Here is an 18,433-nt window from a genome sequence, read left to right on the forward strand (position 1 = left end):
GTCATGACTGGCTCTCCCGAGGCCATCAGTAGCTCTAATGGAATGTTGTCTACTCCCGGGGCCTTGTTTCGACTCAGGTCTTTCAGTGCTCTGTCAAACTCTTCACGCAGTATCTTCTATTTCATCTTCATCTACATCCTCTTCCATTTCCATAATATTGTCCTCAAGTACATCGCCCTTGTATAAACCCTCTATATACTCCTTCCACCTTTCTGCCTTCCCTTCTTTGCTTAGAACTGGGTTGCCATCTGAGCTCTTGATATTCATAAAAGTGGTTCTCTTCTCTCCAAAGGTCTCTTTAATTTTCCTGTAGGCAGTATCTATCTTACCCCTAGTGAGACAAGCCTCTACATCCTCACATTTGTCCTCTAGCCATCCCTGCTTAGCCATTTTGCACTTCCTGTCGATATCATTTTTGAGACGTTTGTATTCCTTTTTGCCTACTTCATTTAGTGCATTTTTATATTTTCTCCTTTCATCAATTAAATTCAATATTTCTTCTGTTACCCAAGGATTTCTATTAGCCCTCGTCTTTTTACTTACTTGATCGTCTGCTGCCTTCACTACTTCATCCCTCAGAGCTACCCATTCTTTTTCTACTGTATTTCTTTCCCCCATTCCTGTCAATTGTTCCCTTATGCTCTCCCTGAAACTCTCTACAACCTCTGGTTCTTTCAGTTTATCCAGGTCCCATCTCCTAAAATTCCTACCTTTTTGCAGTTTCTTCAGTTTCAATCTGCAGTTCATAACCAATAGATTGTGGTCAGAATCCACATCTGCCCCAGGAAATGTCTTACAATTTAAAAACTGGTTCCTAAATCTCTGTCTTACCATTATATAATCTATCTGATACCTTTTAGTATCTCCAGGATTCTTCCAGGTATACAACCTTCTTTTATGATTCTTGAACCAAGTGTTAGCTATGATTAAGTTACGCTCTGTGCAAAATTCTACAAGGCGGCTTCCTCTTTCATGTCTTACCCCCAATCGGTATTCACCTAGTATGTTTTCTTCTCTCCCTTTTCCTACTCTCGAATTCCAGTCACCCATGACTATTAAATTTTCGTCTCCCTTCACTACTGAATAATTTCTTTTATCTCATCATACATTGCACCAATTTCATCATCATCTGCAGAGCTAGTTGGCATATAAACTTGTACTACAGTAGTAGGCGTGGGCTTCGTGTGTATTTTGGCCACAATAATGCGTTCACTATGCTGTTTGTAGTAGCTTACTCGCACTCCTACTTTTTAATTCATTATTAAACCTACTCCTGCATTTCCCCTGTTTGATTTTGTATTTATAACCCTGTATTCACCTGACCAGAAGTCTTGTTCCTCCTGCCACCGAACTTCACTAATTCCCACTATATCTATCTTTAACGTATCCAATTTTCTAACCTACCTGCCCGATTAAGGGATCTGACATTCCACGCTCCGATCCGTAGAACGCCAGTTTTCTTTCTCGTGATAACGACGTCCTCTTGAGTAGTCCTCGCCCTGAGATTCGAGTGGGGGACTATTTTACCTCCGAAATATTTTACCCAAGAGGACGCCATCATCATTTAACCATACAGTAAAGCTGCATGCCCTCGGGAAAAATTACGGCTGTAGTTGCCCCTTGCTTTCAGCCGTTCGCAATACCAGCACAGCAAGGCCGTTTTGGTTAGTGTTACAAAGCCAGATCAGTCAATCATCCAGACTGTTGTCCCTGCAACTACTGAAAAGGCTGCTGCCCCTCTTCAAGAACCACACGTTTTTCTGGCCTCTCAAAAGATACCCCTCCGTTGTGGTTGCACCTACGGTACGGCCATCTGTATCGCTGAGGCGCGCAAGCCTCCCTACCAACGGCAAGGTTTATCGTTCATGCGGGGGACTGTCAATGGAAAGGTGGATATCCTGCTTTACTAATAACGCTGCATCGTCTTAGCCATCTACGCTATCTTCACTAATTACAAAGCCGCCCTGGATCGTGAACTATTCGGTATACTTTAACTAAGTTTCAGTGATGGCAAAAAGTCTCCTCTATTTTCCATACAATTTCCTCGCTGCTGGTGGAGGAGCCGAGTTTACTGTATTAGAGGAGGAAATGGTGGAATCGGCAATGAATCCACTGGAGTCACCGTTCCTGACGTCTGCGGCGTCGTCGTCATTTCATGGGCTGACCGCTGTGCATCGTAGTTGGCAATGCTAATTTTTCCATTGAGTCGCTTTGAGTCGGAAGAAGCTGCATTTCTGTACACTGTCTCGGAATGTTTGGGGAAGAAGTAACTGCATTCACATAAGGCCTATTGTCGAAAAGGCTACTGCTTGTCGAAAGGTAATATTATTGAGAGACATAATTTTGTTTATTTCATTGTGTTTGAGATACAATAGGGAGTTTCGAGAAAGGGCACTGTGACCACCGGCACAATGAATACAACTTGGTTGAGTGGCCTTAATACAGGCATCGCTTCTGTATGGGCCTAAGCTGTAAGTACATTTTGTGCTCCTTCTGCACTGTTTGTTGCCATGTTTAAATTTCAAACAGTTATAGCACTATGAGACAGACGGAACATACACCCCACTGGTCAGCGAACTCCGCGAATGCAAATAAACTGTGGTAGCCGCTCTCATCTAAACGTCACAAAACAAACTGGTGATGGTTTTATTACCTTTTCCTCGTTCAGTTTATAATTTTATCAAATCGCCTGATTGCAAGAACTTGGCCGCAACACGTCATTTCCCTTAGGAATTCATCCTCCGTAAGGGAGTTTCCAACATTATTGAAAATGCTTTGTTTAGTAGTGAAGACCTACTAATTTGCTTTGTCTAAGAAAGAATGTTGAACCAAGGCATTTGCAGTTAATGATAACACAGTCTCAGTTTTCATTCGGTTTTACCTTGCTGCAGTAATATTGACTCTGTGCTTGAATAATGAATCACATTCCCATCTAATAGCTTTGCCTAGTGCAACACGGTGGAGTCTGGTTGTATTTCTGTCTACACTTTCAACAGTTGAGATGAAAGGCCCTCTGTCGGTAGCTGTGTGTAAGTTACAGGTAGGTGTGGGACGGTTCTTTCTTGAGCGGCACCGACACGTTACACTTCCTCCATTTCGTCTCATTGGTCGTCCTGCTCCTCCAACTCCTCCGTGCAGTCCTGTTAACGTCTCTGCGAGGGTTTCAGGCCTCTTTTTGTAGGTGCATTGTTAGGTAGAACGTGTCTTGTGAGTCTGCGTTGTGGGATGCCATGGCTGCGTCACTAACCACTTCACCGGTGGGTACATGAAGTGCATCAGTATCCACTGCGACGTTGCGTTGCTGATTTTGTGAAGTTTATGTAGCAGGAGGAGGGATCCAGTTGCCACCATCCGTGGTGGTGATCGCAGCGTAGCAGAAGTTCTAACGATTTGGCAGAGACTATGGAAGTATATCAGATACGGATACGAACTGTCGCTGTTTACACCGCGTGATCACTAACCGAGCAGGAAGAGTTTACACCGTTGTAACGCACCGATGCGATCTCTTCCACATCTCGGAGCAAACTGCTTCTAAGCCTTCATTGTGACATACCACATGTTGGTCTTAAAAGGTGAAGAATCCAGCTTGATTTTCTAAATTTTTGAGCTTACTGGTACTCCCTTCTACCAACCAATAACTTCGCTTTATCGACATGTTGGAAAGGATCAGTCGTTGACTGCATTAATTATATGCTCTTTAGCAGCATGGGTATCAACGTTTAGCAACATACATCGTTCTTTAGATCCGCAAGGGCCACTCGTCTCTTAGACTCTTGTAATGTCAACAGGCGCTTCTGAGACAGGAATTCACGTAGTATCTAAATCATGTCACAATTTAAAATGGGAAGATAACTCGGTTGCATTATTCAGACTGAAATTTATTCTCCGTTTATATTTCATGAACTTAATAAACGCCTTTCAAACATAGTGTGTCTAAATACATTGTGTCTTGTGACTGTTAAGCAAATACATATAATCGAGGAACGAGATTTGTTATGACGGCGAAATATAAATTTTATAGGTGTACTGGGAAGTGTTGGGAAGTGCTGGACTGGTCTCCTATTTCGCCTCAGAAAGCACGAAAGACAAATGGTTAATATCCGAGAACGTGCAGAACGAAGTTAACACTAGCGCGCAGAAGTCACAGATGACATTCCAGCCCATAGGTTACCTGACGACTGTGGCGGGACTGACGTCCGACAACAAAGCGGAAATAAATTAGTCACATAATGAAAGAAGTGGGCCTCTTACGAGGGATAAATGTAGAAGCAGAAAGGGAGTGGAACTTCCTCGACTATTAAAACGGCGTGGGGGATCGGGACTCAACGTTGGGACGTTGCAGGCTAAAGTGCTCTGCCTACTGAGCTATACAGACGCGACTCACAACCCACACTCACAACTTTACTTCCGTCAGTACCGCATCTCCCACCTTCCAAACTTTACAGTAGTTCTCCTATGTACCTTGAGAGACAAGTATTCCTGGAAGAAAGGATATTACTGTGATGTGGCTTAGCCAGAGCCTCGGTCATTTTTTGCAGAATGAACTCTCACTCTGTAATGAAGTGTGCAAAGAGTACCCGTGGTCTAAGGGCTCCTCTTTAAAATCCGCTACGATACCTTGGAGCTGAGAGGAGGCGGCCCCGTACTCACAAACGTGAGGAACAGGCCTGTGCGTGCGATCCAACGCTACTGGAGATCTGAGCACGTCACCTTAATTAGGGCTATGATCAACGAAACGACCCAGCGTCCATTCACTCTCTCCACCAGTCAATATTGGCCACATCACGAGACCACTCACACACCTTCGGGACATATTCAGCGATTGCAGCTACGATCAAGAGACTTTGCCGGAGGCCAGCCCACAACGAAAGACGTATGTCGAAGCTTCCTCTAACAACTTCGCAATGTGGCCTAACGAAAGTACCCGGCGATACAGTGGTAGAGAATACGGAGAGGGATTTATCTTTCCACTCTCTCGCTACAGAGCTACGTGAGTTCTGGTATGTGGTGGTAAACGGCAAATTGGCAAACCGTCAACGACTTCACTCTGTTCACCTGGTTGACACGCCATTATGCCCCCACTGTGCGGTATCGACTCAGACGAGCATATTTTGGTTTGTGGAAAGGCAATCGACTGTTGGCTTCTCATGAAGAAAATGCTGGCCCTTTTATTGCGTATGACACATGTTGCGACCAGAGCTAACGACGAACTGTTCCCTGACAAAGTATAATTTTCCGCCTCCCAGACAATTTCCGTAAACTGGATAAAGGATATGACGATGTGTTATCTATATCGCGAAGACTACAAGGACGTCATAGACATCTGGCACATACTGCAAGAGTAACATATTACCTTGTGGTGACACGTAAAATACAGTAGATGTTTTTCCAATTACTTGGGTTTCTTATTCATGGACCCTCCGACCAGCTGGGGTGTTCCGGGTGTGAGAAGTGAAATGAGAAGATGCTTGACGTTCAGGAAATAACATTCATTCCTGATGTATTCCGAGGACTATATAATGTTTATAACTTTGCGAAAAACCGACTTGGATACACACCAACTGGACCGTTTTAGGGTCCTGTTTTACTTTTGTTAGTGAATTCTTTAAATCTAGATGGCATTGAGAGCGGTTTCACGTTTGGTTGAATTAAAGAGCAACTTTAGGTTCTGTATGTTGTGTTTTGCACCTATAGAAAGGCCGGCCGCTGTGACAGAGCGGTTGTAGGCGCTTCAGTTCGAAACCGCGCTGCTACTACGGTCGCAGGTTCGAATCCTGCCTCGTGCATGGATGTGTGTGATGTCCTTAGGTTAGTTAGGTTTAAGTAGTTCTAAGTCTAGGGGACCTATGACCTCAGATGTTAAGTCCCATAGTGCTCAGGGCCATTTGAACCTTTTGAACCTATTTGTTGTTGTTGTTGTTGTGGTCTTCAGTCCTGAGACTGGTTTGATGCAGCTCTCCATGCAACTCTATCCTGTGCAAGCTTCTTTATCTCCCAGTACCTACTGCAACCTACATCCTTCTGAATCTGCTTAGTGTATTCATCTCTTGGTCTCTCCCTATGATTTTTACCCTCCACGCTGCCCTCCAATACTAAATTGGTGATCCCTTGATGCCTCAGAACATGTCCTACCAACCGATCCCTTCTTCTGGTCAAGTTGTGCCACAAACTTCTCTTCTCCCCAATCCTATTCAATACTTCCTCATTAGTTATGTGATCTACCCATCTAATCTTTAGCATTCTTCTGTAGCACCACATTCCTCTCTACTTCGTCCATCATCAGTTATTTTGCTCCCCAAATAGCAAAACTCCTTTACTATTTTGTCTCATTTCCTAATCTAATACCCTCAGCATCACCCGACTTAACTCGACTACATTCCATTATCCTCGTTTTGCTTTTGTTGATGTTCATCTTATATCCTCCCTTCAAGACACCATCCATTCCGTTCAACTGCTCTTCCAAGTCATTTGCTGTCTCTGCCAGAATTACAATGTCATCGGCGAACCTCAAAGTTTTTATTTCTTCTCCATGGATTTTAATACCTACTCCAAATTTTTCTTTTGTTTCCTTTACTGCTTGCTCAATATAGAGATTGAATAACATCGGGGAGAGGCTACAACCCTGTCTTACTCCCTTCCCAACCACTGCTTCCCTTTCATGTCCCTCAACTCTTATAACTGCCATCTGGTTTCTGTACAAGTTGTAAATAGCCTTTCGCTCCCTGTATTTTACCCCTGCCACCTTTAGAATTTGAAAGAGAGTATTCCAGTCAACATTGTCAAAAGCTTTCTCTAAGTCTACGTTTGAACCTATAAAAAGCAAAAATAAATTTCTGATTAGCACTCAAAACGTCGTCGGTCCCGGGTTGGAACTCAGTCACTGCTTAAATTTTTAATACAAATCATCAGCATTGGCGACCGAAGATATCCGCATCATAAGTTACCCTCATTCTGTCAACGCTTTCTCAAAGAGAGAGGAGAGTCTGCAGCTCGTGGTCTAGTGGCTGGAGTTGTTGCGTCTGGTTCACAGTGGGCCGGGATCGATTCCCGGCCGGGTTGGGGATTTTTTCTGTCTGGGACTGCATGTTTGTGCTGTCATCATTACTTCCTCCTCATCATCATCATCGTTCTTGCCAGTGGCTATTTTAGATTGAGAAAAATTTGGACCACGTAAAAATTGGGACTTTTTACGGGTGCTGATGACCGCGCAGTTGAGCGCCCCACAAATCAAACTATCATCATCATTAAAGAGAGAAGGAGGAGCGGACAGAGCTTCATGGCACTCTCTAGCCCTTGGGATGGGAAAGTGCTTCTAAAGATTGAAGAATCATAAATGATCAAAGGCATTACGATGCAGAAGGCAATAGAAACCACCGCATAGAGACACATAATCTGTATCCACAGGATACGTGGCACGTAATGAAAATGCGTCACGATGATATCTCCATTGGCAAAAGATTCTGGAATAGTCACTTATTCGGATCTACGGAAGGGGACTGCCAAAGGGAAGGTGAGCATGAGAAAATATTGCTTAACCAACGGGAGGATAACGTTCTACAAGTCGGAGCGTGGAGTGGCAGATGCAAGAACGTGGTAGGCGAGCTAGAAAATACGAAAGGAGAAGGGCAATGCAAAGGCTCAATCAGGATACAGTGAGGGTGGGGTTACTGGAGAATGTGGGCTTGGTACTTGGAATGAGAGAGGAAAAGGACTAATTGAGTTCCGTAATAATTTCAGTTAGTACTGGTGAATACTAAGTTCAAGAATGGCAATAGGAGGAGGTATACTGGGAAAAGGCCAGGAGATACGGGAAGATTTCAGGTAGATTACATCATAGTGAGAAAGAGATTCCGAAATCAGATACTGGTTTGGAAAGTAAACCCAGGAGCTGATGTAGACTCAGGTCACAATGTAGTGGTGATGAAGAGGAGGCTGCAGTACAAGAGAATGGTCAGGGAGAAGAAATATGCAAATACGTGGGATACGGAAGTACTTAGGAATGACGAAACACAATTGAAGTTCTCTAAGGCAATAGAAACAGCAATAAGAATTAACTCAGTAGGCAGCAGATTGTAGAGGAATGGACATCTCTAAAAAGGGCAATAACAGAAAGTGGAAAGAAAAACATAGGTAAGAAATACTTAAGAAATACTTAAGTTGATCCATGAAAGAAGGAATTACAAAAGTGTTCATGAAAATTCAGGATTGCAGACGTAAAAGTCTATTAGGAATGAAGTAAATACGAAGTGCAGAGAATCTAAGACGAAATGGCTGCACCAAGAATGTGAATTAATCGAAAAAGAAGAGATTGTCGGAAGGAGAACCAAAACAACCACTGACATTAAACCCAACGGTGGTATCATTAACAGCGCAACGGGAATTCCATGTTACATTCAGAGGAGACTGCGTAAGTGGAAAGAATACATGGAAGGCGTCTATGATGGTAAGATTTGTCTGATGTGATAGAAGAAGAAACAGATGTCGATTTAGAAGAGTTAGGGGACCAATATTAGTATCATAACTTTGGAAGACCAAATAAGTCAGAAAGAATGGATAACATTCCATCAGAATTTCTGAAATCATTTAGGGTAGTGGCAACAAAACAACTATTACGTAGGTGTTCCATCCGACTTTCGGAAAAATGTCATCCACACAATTCCGCATATTGCGAGAGCTGACGAGTGCGAGAATTATCGCACAATCAGCTTAACAGCTCATGCATGTAAGTTGATGACAAGACTAACATACAGTAGAAAGGAACAGAAAACTGTCGACGTATTAGATGACGATCAATTTGGCTTTAGGAAAGTTAAAGGCACCAGAAAGGGAATACTGACGTTGCGGTTGATGATGGAAGCAAGACTAAAGGAAAATCAAGACACGTTCATAGGATTCATAGACCTGGAAGAAGCTTTTGACAATGTAAAATGGTGCAGATGTTCGAAATTCTGAGAAAGATAGGGGTAAGCTATAGGGAGAGACAGGTAATATACAATACGTACAAGAACCAAGAGGGAATAATAAGAGTGGACGAGCAAGATCGAAGTGCTCGGACCAAAAATCTGTACATCGAAGAAGCAATGATGGAAATAAAAGAAAGGTTCAGGAGTGGGATTAAAATTCAAGGTGAAAGTGATTTGCTGATGACATTGCTATCCTGAGTGAAAATGAAGAAGAATTACAGGATCTGCTGAATGGAAGGAACGATCTAATGAGTACAGGTTATGGACTGAGAGTAAATCAAAGAAAGACGAAATTAAAGAGAAGTAGCGGCAATGACTACAGCGAGAAACTTAACGTCAGGATTGATGGTCACAAGGTATATGAAGTTAACGAATTCTACTACGTAGGCGGCAAAATAACCAATGACGGACGGAGCCAAGAGGACATCAAAAGCAGACTAGCACTGGCTAAAAGGCCATCCCTGGCCAAGAGCTGTCTGCTACTACCAAACACAGGTCTTAATTTGAGGAAGAAATGAAGTGTGTGAAAACCGGAACAGAAGTAAATCGAAGTATTTGTGATGTGGCACTACACAGTAATGCTGAAAATTAGGTGGATTGATAAGGTAAGGAATGAGGAGTTCTGCGCAGAATCGGACAGGTAAGCAATATTTGGAAAACACTAACAAGAAGAAGGGACAGGATGACAGGACATCTGATAAGCCGTCAGGGAATAACTTCCATGATACTACTGGGAGCTGAGAGAGTAAAAGTTGCTAAGGAAGACAGAAACTGGAATATATCCAGCAAATAATTGAGGACGTAGATTGCAAGTGCTGCTCTAACAAGGCGACCCTCCATGCTGTAAATCGCGGATTTTGATGCGCTTCAAATATGTTGCAGAGGCACTTACCCTGAGTATCTGACTATCCGTTTTTTTAGCGACGGGCCTTGGTTTTTGAGAAAATCGATTTTGAATTTCATTGTGTGATTTGTATACCCGTAACATAAGCGGTATACCGAGTAAGTCAGCGTAGCGCAGTGGTAGAGGCTGACGCTACCGCGCTGGAGGTACAGAGTTCAAAGCCTGCTCGTGTACTTTAGTTTTTCAAAATCGACCGCAGTTTTCAATTTTATTTCAAATAATATCAACAAACAGAGTAAGGTGTGCGAAATTATAAAGATATATTCAGTTATTAATTTTTTCTGTCATACAATATCACAAAATCTTATTTTTCATCGTCCACATTGCTTGATGTGCCAGAACAATATTGTGGCTGATACTTATCACAGAAACAACCGAAACACAAATTTTCGCAGCACCACACGCATTTTATGAAAGCAACCGTCTTGCAGGCGTACGCTTTCATCATGAGCGATACAGGGAAACACAATTCTTTTGCATTCAAAAAGATTTCTCTTTCAACCGCTAATTTCGATGCGAACCGTGCGTATCTAACCATGCTTTCAAAATTAGGTGCCCTGAAATGATGTAGGATTAGCGACTGTAATTTTATCGAATCTTCCCTAGAAGCGATCTCCCTGTTGTCTTCCATCAGGTCGGGACCATTGTGAACAATTTTCATGAAGATTTTCACATGTCGGTAAAAATAAACATCGCAGGGCTGGCAATAAGGAGTGCACTTTGGTGGGACCACTTTTAGGGTGCAGGTGCTCGCCTTCCTTTCATCAGTGAATATCGTAAAATGTTGAATCGGTTTGCCCTCCCCACGAATCGATAATGCAGAAAAAAATTTTCTGGCCCACGTACGGAAGAATTACAAAACGTAAAAATTATTCGTGTGCCACTTTCGTGAACTTTCTGCATTTCGACTACATTTCTGTATTTCCCAGTTAATTCGTCTACTCGTTTTTGAACATTAGGATCAAATTTTCTGCACTGTCTTGAATACATAAAAAAAAACATACGGAAGCACGATTCGAACACGGTACCTCCAGCGGGGTAGCCGTGCACCTTAGCCACTGCGCTACGCAGACTTTTTCGGGTTAGATGTAATGTTACGTCTATACACAGCACGCAAAGAACTTCAAAATCAATTTTCTCAAAAACCAAGGCCCATCGCTAAAAAACCGGATAGCCTGGTACTCAGGATAAGTGCCTCTACAACATATTTGACACCGAACGAGGTTGCGCAGTGGTTAGACACTGGACTCGCATTCAGGAGGACGACGGTTCAATCCCGCGTCCGGCCATCCTGATTTAGGTTTTCCGTGATTTCCCTAAATCACTCCAGGCAAGTGCCGGGATGGTTCCTCTGAAAGGGCACGGCCTACTTCCATCCCCATCCTTCCCTAATCCGATGAGACCGATGACCTCGCTGTCTGGTCTCCTTCCCCGCCGGCCGGAGGAGCCGAGCGGTTTTAGGCGCTACAGTCTGGAAACGCGCGACCGCTACGGTCGCAGGTTCGAATCCTGCCTCGGGCATGGATGTGTGTGATGTCCTTAGGTTAGTTAGGTTTAAGTAGTTCTAAGTTCTTGGGGACCTCAGAAGTTAAGTCCCATTCTGCTCAGAGCTATTTCTCCTTCCCCAAAACAACCCAACCCAACATGTTTGAAGCGCATCAAAATCCGTGATTCACAGTATGGAGGGTCCCCTTGTAAGATGAAGAGGGTGGCACACGAGAGGGATTCGTTGCGGGTCACATCGCACGTATCAGAAGACTGAGGACTGCCAATAAAAAAAAGGAACTGGAGCATCAATGTCGCATCTCGCATACGATCCGCTTCTGCATAGTGAACAATGTGGATATGATAACGAGCTTAATGGAAAGGGATATGGCTCTATCGTCAAGTACTAACGTTAAAAACACCCATCTCCAGACTGGAGCAATCCATCAGTTCAGTTCACAGTCCTGAGGTAATAGCACTCACCTAACATGATGAGACTATTATGAATGTTTGACTGTAATTCACCGGCTTCACTTAATATCTGTTTAGGTGTGAAATTCGAAGTTCAATTACTTGCTGCAGAAATGTCGACAGTGAATATTTGTTTTAGTAGGTATGAAGTGAGAGTGGGGTGGGATACTCACGGCTCCACGCCTTCGACGTCGAAGTAGTGGAAGCGCACCGCGACCCTCTGTCCGGGCCGGCCGTGGAAGAAGTAGTGGCACTCGGTGTCCCGGGGATAGAGTCCGGGGAAGTTGGGGCTGGAGAGCCGGCCCGCGGACGCCACGCTGCTGTTGAACGAGAAGGCGCACGGCCACGCCGACAGCTGCCGGCCGCCCACCGAGGACACGCCCAGGTCTGCGGCACGGCACGTGGCCACAGCCTCAGCCGAGTGGCTACACTGCACTGGCAGTTTCACTACTGTGTGATAACACACTGCAAGCAGATGCCTACTGACAATGACACAAGGTAAGTCACTGATTTTTAAATACACACTATGTGATCAAAAGTATCCGGACAGCCCCAAAAATATACGTTTTTCACGTTAGGTGCATTGTGCTGCCACCTACTGCCTGGTACTCCACACCAGCGACCTCCGTAGTCGTTACACATCGTGAGAGAGCAGAATGGGGCGCTCCGCGGAACTCATGGACTTCGAACATGGTCAGGTGATAGGGTGTCACTTGTGCCATACGTCTGTACGCGAGATTTCCACACTCCTAAACGTCCCTAGGTCCACTGTTTCCGATGTGATAGTGAATTGGAAACGTGAAGGGACGCGTACAGCACAAAAGCGTACAGCCGACCTCGTCTGTTGACTGGCAGAGACCGTCAACAGTTGAAGAGGGTCGTAATGTGTAATAGGCATACATCTATCCCGATCATCAGACAGGAATTCCAAACAGCATCAGGATCCACTGAAAGTACTATCTCAGTTAGGCGGGAGGTGAGAATACTTGGATTTCATAGTCGAACGGCTGCTCATAAGCCACACGGCACACCGGTAAATGACAAACGACGCCTCGCTTGGTGTAAGGAACGCAAACACTGGACGATTGAACAGGGAAAAACGTTGTGTGAAGTGACGAATCACGGTACACAATGTGACGATCCGATGGCAGGGTGTGGGTTTGGCGAATTCCCGGTGAACATCTGCCAGCGCCGGCCGGAGCGGCCGGGAGGTTCCAGGCGCTAAAGTCTGGAACCGCGCGACCACTACCGTCGCAGGTTCGAATACTGCCTCGCGCATGGATATGTGTGATGTCCTTAGATTTAGGTTTAAGTAGTTCTAAGTTCTAGGGGACTGATGACCTCAGAAGTTAAGTCCCATAGTGCTCAGAGCCATTTGAACCATTTAAACCATCTGCCAGCGTGTGTAGTGCCAACGGTAAAATTCGGAGGCGGTGGTGTTATGGTGTGGTCGGGCTTTTCATGGAGGGGGTTTGCAACCCTTGTTTTAAGTGGCACTATCACAGCACAGGCCGACATTGATGTTTTAAGCATCTTCTTGCGTCCCACTGTTGAAGAGCAATTCCGGGATGGCGATTGCATCTTTCAACAGGATCGAGCACCTCTTCAAAATGCACGGCCTGTGTCGGAGTTGTTACACGACAATAACATCTCTGTAATGGACTTGCCTACACAGAGTCTTGACCTGAATCCTACAGAACACCTTTGAGATGTTTTGGAACGCCGACTTCTTACCAGGCCTCACCGAACGACATCGATACATCTCCTCAGTGCACCACTCCGTGAAGAATGGACTGCCATTCCCCAAGAAACCTTCCAGCACCGGATTGAACTCTTGCCTGCGGGAGTGGAAGAGATCATCAAGGCTACGGGTGGGGCAATACTGTATTGAATTCCAGCATTACCGATGGAGGGCGCCACGAACTTGTAAGTCATTTTGAGAAAGAGGTGCGGATACTTTTGATAACATAGTGTATTTAATCTGCTTCACAAGCCGATGTGTTATACACGCATGCACATAAAGTCTTGGGATGTTTTTCAGCTTGCTCGTGGAACAACGAAGTTTTTATTTTTAAAATGCCTTAAGATGCTTCTTACAGCTACGTTCGGGATGAACACTTTCATTTACCTTTCACTGAAGCACAATGAGCCTTCCACTGCATACACGACATCCATTCAGACAATAATGTAACTCGCCCGATACCTTTCCTATCATGTCTAGAAGTGTTGCTACTGCAATTCGGCACCGAGTTCGCCCAATGTTAATAGAAGCGGAGACATATGGAGTTACTTGTTCCTTGCAGCTCCCCCCCCCCCCCCCCCCCACAAAAAATCACAACATATTGTAAGATCATGTGACTTCAGGGTCTAATAGTTCAATTTGAGCTTCATACACCCATTACATTACGACCGACCCACAGCTGAGGCTGCGTATTGCCAGGAAATACTTTGATATACATACAGTGTTGGTCTGTCTTGTTGTAAAATACCATTTTCGTCATGTTCTCGTAGTTGTGAAATGAATGAGCTAGCCAGCTGCCACAAGGAGACCCTACCGGGAACAGCATGAGCAGGTATCTTACAGTTGACGCAGAGGTTAACTTTTGGTTTCAGTACTCAAGATAAAACCAGTCTGCCAATCTGGAGAAGTAAGGCTACTATGTCCCCGTAATTACCTCTTTTGCAAAGTTTACTACTGAAAATTTTCGCGCATTTTGGAACCAACGTGTTTCGCATAGACAAATGAGATGCGGAACTTTAGAGATAGCTCTCAAATGACAGACGTAAGTGTATGATTGGTTTCAGCATTCCGCCCATGATGTTTAATTTTCCTTACATATAGAGGGATCACCTGCTACATAGTACGAGGTGAAACCGCTAAGACAGGTCCCACAATGGGAAAATACATTTCCTGACACGAAAAAGGAAGCACCCAGAGGATTTCGTAGTATGACAATGTCACTTCTTACACATGTACGCCATTTTATGATTAAAAACCGTATTTTACGCGGTAACCAGGCCTGGTAGGGTATTTAAGGGCCATAAAAAGATCAGTTGCTGAGTGATCACTGTGTAGAACACGGAGGTGCCTTCTACTCTTGTCAATCAGCGTTGTCAGCACTTGGAAAAGTTTGAAAGGGTCATTGTTGCTGGAATCCGTTTCCGTGATTTGTCGAATCATACAGTAATCCACATTTGTAGGACATTAGTATGTGACATTGGCGCGATGTAGGACTGCTTAGGAACGTGAGAACAGGCATACCCTCTAAGGTTCCGATCGACTACCTCTGACCACCAAGGAAGGACCACCGTGTTGTTCACTAAGCACGTTGTAGCCCCTTCGCATCTGCCATCTGAAAACAAGTAATAGGCTCCCTACAACATACTATATTATCCCACAGCTATGGTTAGAGTCCAGCAGCAACCGGACTAGGGAGTTAAGCTGTTAACACCATAAGCGGCTGCGTTAGGATTAATGCCGTGACCAGGAAGTATGGACAGGTGATGAATGGCATCGCACTGTGTTCAATGATGCATTGTGGTTCTTACTATCGAGCATGACCATCGTCGGAATGTATGGTGGCAAGCTGTTTTGAAGAGGCACAACAGTCTTGTTAGTCCTGGTGTCAAGGTATGGAGAGTCACCTGGACAGTTTGGTCGTTATTGAGAAAACTAGGATGCCACAATGGTACGTGATGTACATTATGTGTCGTAGCGGCCGCTTATCAATTAGAGGGCCCGCAAGGTGGACTGCCGACCTCCCTTCAAGAGCTCATATCGAAACATCGCCAGTGGATGTAAACAACTCTCCGCATAAACACGGGAGTACTTCGTGACAAATCATGCGAAAGAGATCCTCCAAATGGAATAAATGTGACAAGATGTAGTACTCCGCCGAATTGGCGTTATAAGCACGCCGGCAGCTAGAACAGCTCCGGCCAGTACCTATGCCGGTTCTAGCATAGTAGACACTCGCCGTAGCATTCAGGAAAATGTTTTATCTTTTAATTGTGTAGAATAGTATTTTGGCTTTTATTCTCTTTTCATTGTCTCGTACTCTTATCTGGCTTTTTCCACCACAAGAACTGTTGTGCTTCTTGTTGTTCTTGCGTTTGGAAATTAGGGCACACCAAGAAAGCGTTTTAGTTGTAATAAAGTGTGTTCAGACTTGATTGTTAATTCTTTCCTGCCGACCGCAGGATACTGCATTTATTGACGACAAGGATAAAAATTTGATTTTTTAACGAAATGGCCTTTTCAGAGGAACTTCTTCAGTCCTTGGTGGAAACTCTACAGCAGATTCAGGCAGCAGTCACAAGGTCAGGACTTCGTCCTCAGTCCCCAGCATTGCAATAGGTAACTCTTAGAGTTGATTCCATTGTGTGTAAATTTAATACTTTGGACATGGCTCCACCGACATTTCCGGCTTTTGATAGGTCTGTCGAACCATGGTCAAATTATGTCGAACGGTTGGAACAACAATTACTGGCACATGGGATCCACGACGAAAATCGATGTCGAGGTTTTTTTTTTTTTTTTTTAATTTTGTAAGCGTCAGTCAGTCTACAGATGCATCGTTTAATTCAACTACTGAGCCCTGAGCAGACCCCTTGCTAACTCGGGTTTACTCATATTAAAGGCTGCCTTTTTGAGTACACGCATCACCTCCGCCCGTCAGACTTTCTTTTCTTGTCCTAAGTCCCAAGATCAGACATATCGGGAATGGATTGCGACACTCCAGGGTCCCTCCCGCGCTTGCAAATTCCGGTGTGCCAATGTTGCTTGGAAGCAATCTCATGCCTTGATTCGCATTATGGTAGTGTTTCACGCACCAGACGAAGGTGTTCTGGCTGATATTTTGAAGTTACAGGACCCGTCCCTCGACACCTGTCTGCCGATCATTCGTGTGTTTGAATAATCTCACTGGTTACAACAGCCGCGTCGTCTTGATCCGGCTGTTTTTGCGGTTCGCCAGTTGCCTAGCGCCAAGCTCTCGCTCCTTGTCGATCCGTTGGTACATAACGAGACAGAAAGCTTCTCGCCCGTTTTCCATGTCTGGACTGTTTCCGGACTCCCCAACGGTCGGAGTGCCCCCACCGCCGAGCAAGGTGCACGGCTTGCAGCAGAACGGGCCATATCGCCGTTGTGTGTCAGGCTTTGCAGAAACATCACGTAGATGCCACGCTTCCTGCAGACGCCCAGGCTCGTCACGAATCGTCACCTCAGGACCTGGAAACCTCGCATTCCATTAATGGACAAGTATTATTCATCGTTTTCCAGTCGGGAGCCCGTTTTCTCCTTACCTTGGAGGCCACGCATATCCCGGTGGTCTTCCAAATTGATACGGCATCATCTGTGTCTGTTGTGGATGGTGCCACATACCAACGCTTGGGCTCGCCAGCTTTGTCTCCGTACACTCGCTCCTTGCGGAGTTTCAGTAATCACCATGCATCAGTCGACGGCGTTCTTTCCACACAGATAGAGACGGTCGTTCCTTCTCCACTCAGCTTTGGTGGTCGGCTCTCCCGGCGCCGCTAACCTTCTGGGTGTGGACATTTTCATCTGGGTTTGTGAGTGCAGGATGTTCAGGCGGTTTTGATCCCCTCCTCGGATACCAACCTCGTCCCGTTGTTCAGCAAATACGAAACGTTATTCTCATCCCCCACATCAGGAGTGAAGGGATTCACCGCGCATGTCCAGCTTCTTCCTTCTGCTGTCCCTCGTTTCTTTTTAAGGCCTACCCGGTCTCCTTTGCTCTCTGAGACAGGCTCCAGGTGGAAATTCGCTGCTTACAAAACGAAGGCATCCTTTCTCCCGTCGCGCACAATCGCTGGGCGACGCCTGTCGTGTTAGTCGAGAAGCAGAATGGTGCTTCATGCATCTGTGGTGATTTTAAAGTCAGAGTAAATTCTCAGTCCGTCATCGATCCATACCCTATCCCATCAGCGGATGACATACATCTCTTGCAGGCTCAACCGTTTTTTTCCGAAATTGATTTGCGTTATGTAATTTACAGCTGCCGTTGGATGAGGAATCGCAACAGACCCTAGTCATCAATACCCCATGTGGTGTTTCCCGGTATAACCATCCCCATTTGGCATTGCCAACGCCCCCTCCATTTTCCAACGTTATTTGGAACACCTCACAAGTCAGGTGCCCGTTGCGGTCAGTTATCTGGTCGATGTCATCGTCGGTGGCTCGTCTGCGGTGGACCTTGCGGACAAGCTGGATAGGCTGTTTCAGATTTTTTTCCGAGGCTAACCTGCGATGCTGGAAAGAAAAGAGTGACTTTTTTGCTTTGGAGGCTAGTTATCTCAGGTTCATGATTGATGCCTGCGGCGTAAGGAGTATATCGAGGTGATTCAAAATTTGCCTCCTCCCACCAATGTGAAGCAACTGAAACTTTTCCTCAGGCAAATCAACTACTATCGGCATTTTATACCCCACGCCACCGGGATTTTGGCGCCCCTGACCGGATTACTGCAAAGGGTGTGCGTTGGGTTTGGGACCCAGCATGTGGACAGGTTTTCAAACACCTCTACTTGGCTCCCTCCCGCCCTCCTTGTCTGGCCGCTTACGATCCGCCCTGCCCCTCATCGTCGCCGCCTA

General features: G+C 45.2%; 1 protein-coding gene across 2 annotated transcripts in view; it reads right to left on the reverse strand.

Annotated features, from left to right (window-relative positions):
- The window catches only part of LOC124777382 (suppressor of lurcher protein 1-like), a 726,507-nt gene that overhangs the window by 29,303 nt on the left and 678,771 nt on the right, over nucleotides 1–18,433 (reverse strand). For both annotated transcript variants that reach the window (XM_047252770.1, XM_047252771.1), the window contains exon 11: nucleotides 11,997–12,210. In XM_047252770.1, coding sequence (XP_047108726.1) covers nucleotides 11,997–12,210 — 214 coding nt within the window. The remainder of the gene's footprint in view (nucleotides 1–11,996; nucleotides 12,211–18,433) is intronic.

The sequence above is a fragment of the Schistocerca piceifrons genome, chromosome 2 (assembly GCF_021461385.2).
Source record: "Schistocerca piceifrons isolate TAMUIC-IGC-003096 chromosome 2, iqSchPice1.1, whole genome shotgun sequence".
Lineage (NCBI taxonomy): Eukaryota > Metazoa > Arthropoda > Insecta > Orthoptera > Acrididae > Schistocerca > Schistocerca piceifrons.